The 11,727-nt window shown below is 48.5% G+C and overlaps 1 protein-coding gene across 2 annotated transcripts in view; it reads right to left on the bottom strand.

The window, feature by feature from the left end:
- Positions 1-2,401: 2,401 nt before the first annotated feature.
- The window catches only part of Vsig10 (V-set and immunoglobulin domain containing 10), a 30,682-nt gene continuing 21,356 nt past the window's right edge, over positions 2,402-11,727 (bottom strand). Inside the window, exons 5-9 of one of the 2 annotated variants that reach the window (XM_038345890.1) lie at positions 11,335-11,628; positions 8,772-8,882; positions 7,185-7,197; positions 5,782-5,993; positions 2,402-4,464 (exon numbers count right to left, since the gene is read on the bottom strand). In XM_038345890.1, the coding sequence (XP_038201818.1) occupies positions 4,409-4,464; positions 5,782-5,993; positions 7,185-7,197; positions 8,772-8,882; positions 11,335-11,628 (686 nt within the window). In that variant the 3' untranslated portion in view covers positions 2,402-4,408. Of the gene's footprint in view, positions 4,465-5,781; positions 5,994-7,184; positions 7,201-8,771; positions 8,883-11,334; positions 11,629-11,727 lie in introns of both variants that reach the window. The other variant, XM_038345889.1, reaches the window with a different exon arrangement.

The following is an 11,727-nucleotide window of genomic DNA, read 5'->3' as shown; positions in this document are numbered from 1 at the left end:
GGGGGAACGCTGTGCGCAGAGGACGCGGGGATGCGGGAACGCGAGCGCAGGGGACGCGGGGCTGGGGGAACGCGAGCGCAGGGGACGCGGGCAGGGGGAACGCTGAGCGCAGGGGACACTGAGCTGAGGGGATGCGGGGCTCGGGAAACGCTGAGTGGAGGGGACGCGAGGCTGCGGTGGGGGGGGGGGGGGGTAAGTGGTGCTGTGGAAACGTTAAGCGGGCCGGAAGGCAGGTTGAAGGGACCCGGGGGCGGGGGCAGGGCGGACGGATACGGCGGGGCGGGCGACACATAGTGCTAAAGGACCCCTGGCCAGGGCAAAGGCCTGAGCGGCGGGGCTGGGAGGGTAGGGAGCAGGCGCGAACTTGACTGGGCAGAGAGGGAAGCGGGGTTAGGGGTAGAGGGAAAGGGCGAAGGGAGAGCCTACAGGAAAGGGGGGGGGGGTGAAACCGCGTCCAGTATAGAAATTTGTCCAACTAAAACCCGAGATCTGACTGAGGAGGGGCGTGTGTGTGTGTGTGTGTGTGTCTGACTGAGGAGGGGGTGTGTGTGAGAAGATTTAAAATGAAAGCCCAGAATAAGAGCAGGTATGAAGCGGGGAGACCTAGGGGACAGCCCGAGGCTCAGGGAAGCCGCTGGCTTCATGATGCGGGGTGTTGACTATGGGATCTACCCTGCTGAAGGAGCTGGGGATCATGACGGAGGTGGAGTGCCGCCTTGGCAACATTCCCAAGGGAGGGATGCTGGAGAGCCTGGCTTGAGGAAGTCGGGGTGGGGGGGACGACACCTGGGGAGGTGAAGTTAGAGTCAAGGCTTAGCCACACTGTTGGCCTAGGCACCCCCATCTTTCCGAAGCCCCCTTAGATTCTTTGCATGTCCTGACACCCTCGGGTCCTGGTCCTTTCCTGAATCAGTCCAATTTCTTTAACTTGGAGCCAGGAAAAAAAGAGAGAAGGGGGTGGAGGTTAGTAGTTTCTTTGGTTCCTGCCGTTAACTGGCCTTGGGTTTTCTCATTGGGGCTCTAATTGTAGTCCCAGGTCGCGCCACCACCCCCACTCTCAGGGTCGCTCAAGTCCCTTTTTCTGTTCCCAGCCTGAATTTTTCTCTAAGTTCAATCTCCCGATTTCCTTTCCATTTGAGTCATATGGTTCTTTTAATGTGGAGCTGGGGAAGGAAAAATGGTGGGTTTAGAAGTTGCTCTTCCATGCTTTTGAGTTCATACCCTTGCTTCTGCCTTCTTCCTTTGTAAGCTCTTTCACTTACCTTTTAGTCGGGGTACACTGTCATCTATAACCCATTTCTCCTCGGTCTCCTGGAATAACCCACCGTTTACCAGTTGTCGGTTTGAGGACCACAGCCACCACCACCCACACATCCATCCACCCATCCTCCTGTTTTCTACTGCCTGTCCCTCTCATCCTTTTTTTTTTTACCAGCCCCCTTTCACCCTGAGGCATTTTTTTCTTTGTCCCTGATATCCTTCCCATCTCCTTAGATCCCAGTTCTACTCTCCAGACTCATTTTCCATTTCTCTTCCAATTCTCTTTAACCTGCTTTGTTTCCTCCAGCTCTACCTTTTCCTTTTCATTCTTGTGCATGAGAATACTCATCCCTGTGGAGGCCAAAGGTACTGTTCCCAGTTGGTTATTTTATTATGTGTTTGTGTGGTGTTTTGCCTGCCTGTGTCTGCACATGTGTGCCTGGTGTCCAAGGAGACCAGAAGAGGACCTTTGATTCCCTGGAACTGATCGACACATGCTATGAGCTGTGACGTGGGTACTGGGAATTGAACCCAGACCCTCTCAAAAGAGGGTTCTCAGTGAACTAAGTAAGCCATCTCTCCAGCCCCCTCTCCATACAAATGTCCATTTCTTGGTGTCTTTAGGTTCTCATTTTTAATGTTTTTGTTGTTTTTATTTTTGAGGTGCTGGAGACTGAATCCAGGACCTCCCCCATGTAAACATTCTGTCAGCGAGCCACACCCTTTCCTGTACTTAGCATTCACTGTGCACTAGTCATGGAAAGTCAAGTGGGAAGAACGACAAAAATGAAACAACCTTTCCTGGCTCTTTTCCAGGTCATGTTTGTTCTTCCTTGGTTTTCCTTTGTGTTTGTATGCAGCTAAGTGAGGGAAGCCATGGTGTGCATGGGGTAAGAGGACAACTTTAGGGACTGGGTTTTCTCCTACCTGTGGCTCTGAGACTGAGTATAGGTCTGTCAGGCTTGCAAGTAAATGCCTTTATGGGTTGAGCTCTGGTTGATTTTTTTTTTTTTTTTTTGGAGACAAAGTCTCTTTCTGTAGCCCACACTGGACACAAGCTCATAGCAAGCCTACCTCAGCTTCCCAAGTGCAGGGATTACGGGCACAACTACTTGTCAGGTGTAAATCAAGATCACTGAAGTATCTGTTAAAAAATACTTTATTCCAAAATCCTTTAAAATCCATGACCTTAAAACTGATTTCTTTTCAAATTTCCCCTATTGAATGGTAAGATCAACCACACAAAGCCACCTGCAGTTTTTTTTTTCAAGCTGGCAAGTCCTGTGTTGAGAAATTTGATTGGCACTTACTTTACGAAGCTGTACCCACCAAGGATGACAGTCTCATGCTCCTACAATTGTGAGGAGTGGAGCTAATGTCAAAGCACAGGGCTGCAGAGCCCTCTCCATGTCTGCTGGGGTTGAGGGCGATCAGTGTGATTCCAGCAACCCTGAAGTGGTTTTCTCCGGAGTTAACTGATATTGCAGATACGTTTGCTTGTTAAGGTCAATGCACAAAATGGACTTCCCCATGCAAAGTCTGTAACCCATTGTCCATATGCCTTGAGATCTGGGTATGGATTGTGTTAAGGGAAAGAAGGGGGTTAGGGCTCCCAATTTTTCACAAATCGTTCAAACATGAAGCCCTTTACTCTTAACTTATTTGCCATTTTATAAATGTGCACACAGGCTGATAATAAAAGCGGCAGTGATAACTGCTCAGGGCTTCATCACAGCATTTGGCACCAAGCCTTGGAGTGCCCATCTGCTGGTGGAAAAACCCCAAATATTTCCTACTGCCAGGTGTGTGCAGAAGAGGAAGCTGTGGGAAGCACCCGGGGATCTCACCATGTTCCCAGCTACGACTTCGCCTCTAGCTAGTGTCTCCTCTTTTAAAGTTGCCTCTGAGTCACAGAAACTCAGGAGTTCTATCATCAGACCACAAAGAAGAGGCCAACTCCTAGGACTGAAGGCAACCTGAGTATCCCATTGTGAAATGACAGACTGGAGTGACCCAGTGCATGAGGTACCACGAAGCAAGAGAACTGCACTTCACGGCCATTCCCGGGGACTCATATTCACTGCCAGCTGAACTCCCCGGAGCTCAGAACAGCCACACAGGCAGTGGCTTCTTCAGTTCAGAGCAGCCAGCCCCTCCTGCACCTTGCAGGTACTTCTAACTAGCTCCTCAGGCCTCTTGGGCCCCAGAGTTACAAAGTCCTTAAAGCCCTAGACCTTGTCCTGTCTGGCAAATCCCAGGTCAGATTTCTCATGGCTAGCACACACCTATTGCACCTTTAGAAGATCCCTGACTTCAGAATATTTAGATGAAATTAAAAAAAAAAAATCCCCAGAACTTAGCTGTCCCGAGCTAAACTCATCACCCACTATTTTCTTTTGAAATTTACTGTCCTCAATCAGCGCATCATCCTAGTAAGTAGGAAGAGAACACATATCCCCACTTCCGTGACACAGAAGGCTAGAAGGAACGGTGTGTGTCCCTCTAGGACAAAAAGAATAGCTGGGGTAGGCAGAGCTGGCCCCAGCAGCAACCCTACCGAGCATCCCCCAAACACCTTTACACCCTATACTACTAGCCTCCTTCGTTTCTCCGGAGCTTCAAAACTGGTACTGCCTCATGGTTGTTCTAGATGGGGAAGCAACAAGGAAGAAGCCTCGTTGTGTGACCCCGAGGTCTAATTCAGCTGCCTCCTCTCTCCCTAGAAAGGGCCTGGTTCCTCACCTCAAGGGTGACTTAAAAAAAAAAAAGCCCCACCACCATGTTCCCCTTTGTGTTGGGCAAGCTAGTTGCACACCTTGAATAGTGGCATGGTGCACAGATACCAAGTGAGTGCCCCCCAAAATCAGTGTCTGTCCCAGTAAATTAGCATGGGTAGAGCCAGGTGTCACAGCAAAGTGGCACCGTAGACACCACTGTAGCTTTGCCCTTCACGAGCTGCTCCTTCCCAGTGCATCTCACACGGCCGAGGTAACTCACATCAGATGAAGTCAGTGGGAGAAGACGGGAGGAGAGAGGACAGCCTGTGCTGGGAAAGTCCATTGGTCACAAAGCAAGCTGCCAGGCGGCAGGGAGAGGGCAGTCAAAACGGAATGAACTTGCAAGACCCATTGACAGTGGACTATCTTCATCAAACGGGCTTGTCTTCCTCTTGAACAGTGTCACTTAGCTCTTCATCATTGTCATCTGTTCAGGGGTAAAAGAGATGGAACCAAAGGATCTCAACATCAAGGGGGGTTTTACCATCTGTCTCCTGTCATCTTGGTGACTTGTGAACCACAGAATTGGGTCTTATGGAGGAGGTAGGACAGTAAGGTAGGGTGCACAACAATCTCCTTTATTCTAGTTTGTTTTTTGGGGGGCATGGTCTCACGTAGCCCAGACTGGTCCCAAACTCACTGTGTAGCCAAGGATAACTCAACTTTTGATCCTCCTGCCTCTATTTCCCAAGTGCTGGCTTGCACAACCATACCTGGAAATCACCTGTTCTCTGAATTCAGAACCTAGACATCCATACAGTGGCCCCCAATGAAACTACCCCTCCCAGCTCTTGTCTTCTTTCAAGGTCTCAGGATTTCTGTTTGTTTTTCAGGGTCTCTCTAAACTCACAGAGATCCGCCTGCCTCTGACTCCCCAGTACTGGGACTAAAGGTGTGCGCCACCACTGCCTGCTGGTCTCATGAATTTTAAATGTACCAACCAACCAACCAACCATCAGAACTTGAGCACAGTTCTCCTTGGTCTTTCTCTCAGCACTAGATAAATTTTACTTCCATCTTAATTCCTCCCCCACCCCGATTTTTATGCATTTAGCCTGCTGGTCTTAACTAGCTGCCCACTCACGGATAATACAGAGATTCCTTTCCCATTCAACAATCCCCATACTGTGTTTTGCCCCACATACTTTGTTGGATGTTTCTTCTCTGTGCTGGTAGTTAATAGATGTTGATAATCTTACACTAAATGCTTGGGACCAGAAGTGATGTGAACTTCAGATTGTGGGTAATTTGCATGTACAAAATGAGAATCCATGTGGTGGGGGCCCAAGTCTAAACATGAACTCTAAGATTATTTTATAGTTTCCTTAAATAGGTCATTTGTAGGTAATTGCAAAAAATTTTATCGTTTATTTAGTGGGGGTGGGTGGAAGTCAGAGGACAACTCAGGGGGGTGAATCCACTCTTTGTACCAGAGGCTGAACTCAGGTCGCTGAGGCCTAGCAACAAGAATGTTTACCTGTTTAGCCATCTTGCCAGCCCCATTTTATACAACATTTAAAATAGTCTAATGCATGAGACAAAGCTCAACTACGTTGACACATCAGGCCGTGACATGTTTTGTTTTGGGGATGGAGTACTTAACCTAGCATGGAGTTTCAGGTTCCAGACTAAACTTGAGCTAGCTCACTTCCTCAGGCTTTAAGAAGTCGCCCCTACTCCTCAGAGACACCTCCTGGGAAGCTAATGTCATGGATCTGAGTGTCCAGAAGGCAGGCAAGCTTACCCTGCAGCTCCTGGAGTCCGTTCCTCATGCGGTCTAAGTTCCCATTGACCAGTGCAGTCACTCTGTGGATGTGTCCATGCTTGCACGTCTCTTTCGGCAACTCCTCTCTCTCATCTGTCTCCTGCTCTTCCTCCTCAATGTCTTCCCTGTCCTCCTCCTCCTCTTCCCCTTCGGAATCCACCAAAACCACGACATCACCCATGTCCTGTCCCCTAATTTCCAAAGGAGAAAAAAATAATCAGGATGTCATCTATCCCAACTCAAGCCCCAGACACCACCAGACTCCTTGTAGTCTCTTTAAGACAAAAAAAAAAAAAAAAAAAAAGGGAAAATAAAAACAAAGCTGGTTCTGTCCTAAAATGCCCTTATTTCTGTCTCACTCTTGAAGATCTCTCCTGATCGTCTGGTTGGGTCTTCTACCCACTACCTGCATCTGAGTTCTGTGCCCAGCATCCTGGTGTGGAACCGCGCTTGGCCCACTGTGCCGCAGCCTGCCTCACCCACCTACACGCTTCTCACAGAGGGAAGGTGTACTTTAGCCACCCACGACAACCACCACCGCACCCACAATTCACCCTCCTCACACCCTCGGTGAGATGGGTGGAGGGGACAAAGGCTCAGAGGATCAGGAATATCCCATACAGAAACTGGGAACTGCAACTGGTATCTCCTGTGAAAAAGCCTGGGAATGATAAATTCGCTGGGACAATGGCCCTCAACAACAGAGTGGCAAAGGGAATGGTTTCCCATGAAAGGTGGTTCCAGAACAGTAAGACTCCATTGTGAGGAATGTGAAAACAAGGAACTACTTTCTACAGATCATAAAGAAGAATTTTTTCTACTGCCCAGCATCACCTTGGGAAGTAAAACATACAAATTCTATTTGTTTACTTTTCCCTCGCTGAATTTTTGTGTGAGGGTGGGGACTTCTGGGCATGTTGAAACTAGTCTTCTAACACATTCCATGAGCTTAAGACTTGGTCTTCCTTTCGCTTTTTAGAAAATGAAATAAAGCAAATGCCTGGGTAACCTGGCTCATGGGTACACACGGTCTGCATGTTTCATCATGCCCAATTCATAGGTTCCCACTGTAATGGAGCACAGGACTCTGGAATCCATCAGACCCAGGTCAGAGGACAGACCCTACCATCTGCTTCCTGGATTCACCCGCAGATCCTAATCACTCCATTAGGTCTCTCCACCTTCTCATCAGTAAAACAGACACATGTACACACCCACCTCAGGATGTCACCAAGATGGGGAGTTTCCCACAATGCCTAGGGAAGCCCAAGGTCAGGGACATGGTTGGTCCTATCAGAATAACTATTATTGTTCTTATGAAAGCAGCAGTGATTAAGAAATGATGGCAGTGGGCTTTGGATTAGAGCCCTAAGAACACTCACCTGAAAGTGCTCCCTGCTGAAGAGAGAAAAGAAACAAAATTAAGCATCACGTGCATCATTTAAGTCTCATCAGAGTTGTCAATCAAACCAGCAGTGGCTGAGGAGATGACTCAATACCATGAGGACCTGAGGTCAAATTCAGATGCATGGTTGTATGTACCCAGAACCCCAACACTAGGTGGGGAGAGAAAGGTGGAGCCTAGGAGCTTGCTGGTCAGCCAGACTGGCCAAAGGGAAGAGAGCATCCAGTACATGGAGACCCTGTCCCAAGCCAGTAAGGCTTGACAGAGGAGGTTTTAAGCCTTGCGGTTCTGATGGAAAGGGATCCCGGCAGTCCAGAGCCAAGGAATACTAAGTGCTACAGCTCGGGCGGAAATGTATTCTGGCAGCCGGGGCCAGGAAATCCTATTAGCGCAGGGATGGGAGAGCGCTCCGGCAGTCAGGAGCCAGGGAATAGCACAAGTCACAGTAAGCAACAGCTTACAGCTCTGCTCTAGGGAAAGGTTTCCCCAATGTAACAGCTCTGCCGAAATTGTTACAGTTCAGCTTGGGGCCTGGAATTGTAACAACTCCACTCTGCTAGGGGAAAGTTTCCCCAATGAAAGTGTTACTGCCCCCCTCAGATGTTTTGCTCCCGCCAAAGAAGGTCTTCACCCAAACTTCATTCAAGAGATTTCGTGGGAGGGAAGAATCCAGGAGAGTGGCTGCCTCTACCAGGGTGGAAGAAGAGCAGCAGCAAACTGAACAGGCACAGGGCTTACATAGGGCTTCTTAGGGGCAGAGTTTTTCCAGGGAGAACATTTGCAGGGTGGGAATTGGTTGCATCAGGGCAGCTTGGTTTCAGGGCCAATCTGTGTTTCTTTCTCTGGTCTTTTTTAGCTTTTTGACTCTAGTTTTGAGGCCAGGGAATATTTCCTTTACTGGCTCTGATTCTAGGGCCAAAGTGTGTTTCTTTGGTCCAGGTTTCAGGGTCATGGTGTATTTCTTTGGTTCTGGGTTTGGGGCTAAAGGATTTCTTTGGCTGACTCTGGTTTCAGAGCCAGGGTGGGCTTCTTTGGCTGGCCCCCCAGGTTCTGCTCTGACTTCTACATAGACACACATGGGTACTTACACCCACACATTCCTGTGCATACAACATATACACAGAGAAAATAATATATAATTAAAGATTTAAAAAAAAAAAAAAAACCTAACACTGACAAAAGATGAACAACTGAGAAACATTCCGAATGCCTGGGGACGATACTCAGGGGCCCATTACTCCAATGAAGCATTAAAGGCTCGGGCAATAGGTGGAGGCTGGGCATGGAGTTTTCTTCCTACACACAGCTTTTTAAATTATTACTTATTTTTATGGGTATGAGTGTTTGCCTGTGTATATGTCTGTGCACCATATACATGCCTGGTATCCAAGGAGACCAAAAGAGGGCCCTGAAACTGAAGTATCAGACAACTGTGAGCTGCCATGTGGGTGCTGGTCCTCTGGAAGAGCAGGCAGTGCTCCTAACTGCTGAGCCATCTCTCCAGCCCACCCACAGCTTTTTTTGAAGTCTGAAAGAGAAGCAGGGGGACTCAAGGGGCTCTTACCTTTCCAGCAGAACACAGGACTGTAATACAACATAAGCCCTGCAACAATGGCCAATCCCAGCAGAAGGAGGCTCACCACCGTCGCCACGATGCCCCCGACATTCAGAGGTTCTGTAAAGAGATCACACCTCAAGCTCTTTCATTTGGTCATGAAAAAACCTCCCCTCTTCAGCCCCAATCCGCTTCTTGGTCTATCTTGGTTTCATGTACTTGTGACCACTCCAAAACCAGCCTCAGGCGGAGAGACTTTCTGAAGTCAAGAAGCAGCGGTGTGAAAGAGGACTTCAAAGTTAAGGGGCACTGTGTGGGGCAGACATCGGGGCTGTCGCCAAGGCCACAGCTAGCGAGGTTAGAGCCGTGGCTAACAGGCTCATCAGTGGAACAGGATGGAGATTTGGGCTTGTTTTGTTTTGTTTTTTGGAGACAGGGTTTCTCTGTGTAGCCCTGGTTATCCTAGAACTCACTCTGTAGACCTGGCTAGCCTCAGACTCACAGAGATGCACCTGCCTCTGCCTCCTGAGTGCTGGGATTAGACGTGTGTGCCGCCACCGCCCGGCCAGGACAGAGAATTAAGGCACTGGCTACACTCACAGAGAAATGTGATATCTGGGTGTGGTGGGACAGACCCAAGGCAGGAAGATCACAAGTTCAAGCCTAGGAAGTGTTAGGCTAGCAAGGGCTACACGAGACCCTGCCTCATATGAAGAACAAACAAAACAGCATGATACTGTGGTGCGCGTGAACAAAGAAAGCCAGGACCGTAGGAGCTGGGTCAAACCCAGGCAAGGCGGAGGGGCCAAAGACATGAAAGAAACTCGACCCAACCACACAGCATCTACAGATATCAAAGGTGTCAGTATAATGAGAAGAAGGGGCTGGAGAGATGGCTCAGTGGTTAAGAGCACTGCCTGCTCTTCCAAAAGTCCTGAGTTCAATTCCCAGCAATCACATGGTGGCTCACAACCATCGGTAATGAGGTCTGGTGCCCTCTTCTGGCCTGCAAGCATACAGGCAGACAGAATATTGTATACATAATAAATATTTAAAACGCCAGCCTGGTCTACAAGAGCTAGCTCCAGGACAGGCTTTAGAAACTACAGGGAAACCCTGTCTCGAAAAACCAAAAAAAAAGAAAAAGAAAAAAGAAAGTTTGAGAAGAAATTATAGAAGCAAGCCAGGTACGGTGGCAGGCACCTGTAATTCCAAGCACTCTAGCAATGATGGTATAAAATCAAAATATCAATCAACTCTGAACAACACTGAAGATGTTCTGCTTTGCAATCTAAAATATCCATCACAAATTTAATTCTCTTGATACACTTGTTTTTTGTTTGTGTGCTCACACGTGCTTGTGCAGGCATGTCACAGCATGTGCATGAAGGGCAGAGGACAACCCAAGAGTCTGATCTCTCCTTTACCACGTGGGTCCCGGAGCACAAACTCAGACCTGGCAGTTCCTCCCTGAGCCATCTTACCATCCCACAAACTAATTCCCTGCGTACAATGAGACACGTGTATCCATCTCATTAGCAGGTCAGTTTGCTCTCATATTTTCATATTTAATGAATGGTGAAAGAGTATGGATATCCCAAAACTTGCTTTATGATTTATCATCAGGAAGTGTTTGATTTGTGCATTTCACATCTCTTCATATCAAGGGCCCTGGAATCCTTTGGGCAAAAATTTGTTACTTAAAAAATCTGTTTAAAAAGCTGGGTGGTGGCGGTGCACACCTTTAATCCCAGCACTCGGGAGGCAGAGGCAGGCGGATCTCTGAGTTGGGAGGCCAGCCTGGTCTACAGAGTGAGTTCCAGGACAGTCATGGCTACAGAGAGAAACCCTGTCTGGAAAAACTAACAAGCAAACAAACAAACAAACAAATAAATAAAAATTAAAAAGTAAAAACAAAATCACCACGCCCCCCTCCAAGAAAAAATTTAAACAGCAGCTCTAGCATAAAGGAACATCTCTTCCTTGCTCCCTCCTCCCCTCCGTTGTTCTTGTTTTTAAACAGGGTCTGTAGCCCAGGCTGTCTCAAACGCGCTGCAGCTGAGATAACATTGAACCTCCACCTCCCAAATGCTGAGATTTCAGGCAGGTGCTACCACACCCAGTTTACGGGGTAAAGGAGATGGGACCCTGGGCTTTGTGTCTTCATATATAAAAATTGTTAATAATGGCTTCTAGGACTTGCCCCGCCCCCACAGGGAGTTCCATACACATTATAAATAGGATAGAAGAGAACTATGAATTCACTTTCCTGTGACAATTCACTATACACATGGATGAGTGTGCACATATGTGCATGCACAGTTATATATGCTTGTTCTCACACACATCTTCGGTGAGAGAAAGGAGTAAATTGTTCTGTGTCCTAGGCATATGTCAGTGCTTCCGGGATCAGACGCTAATTTTCTCAGCCACCTTGTCAAGCCATAGGCAAGTGGATATGGCATATTCAGTTGGCCACGGCCTACGTGAAGGGAGGCCCCAAGGCCAACCCCTTCAATGGTGCCAGGGGCTCTGAGGCTCTTAAGTTTTCAGGGCCACCCTCGGCACCTACCTTTCACACTCAGCCAGATGTCTACCGCCCTCACCCCCACGAGGTTCTCGGCCCGGCAGAAGTAGAAGCCCTCATCCAGGTCCTGGGAGCAGTTGTAGATGGTGAGGGAGGAGCCCTGGCCATGCTGGACAATGTGATAGTGACCGCTGGGCTGGATGGCCCCCTCTGGCTGTGTGAGGTTCCTCAGCCACTGGATCTTGGCAGATGGGTTGGCGCCTGTCACTTGGCAGGTGAGCGTCACGTTGCCCCCCATGAAGCAAGTTTTCATAGGCTGAGAAGCAAGTGAGGGGCTCGCTGGGGGTCAGAAGAGGGTAAACAGAGGCAAAGGTTTCAGGAGATTCAAGCCATGGCCTATCTTACCCACCAAAACAACCAATGCTCCTAACTCCCAAT

This window comes from Arvicola amphibius, chromosome 10, assembly GCF_903992535.2.
Source record: "Arvicola amphibius chromosome 10, mArvAmp1.2, whole genome shotgun sequence".
Classification (NCBI taxonomy): Eukaryota; Metazoa; Chordata; class Mammalia; order Rodentia; family Cricetidae; genus Arvicola; species Arvicola amphibius.
Note: the sequence above shows the minus strand (reverse complement) of the source record. Positions and strands in the feature narration are given on the sequence as shown.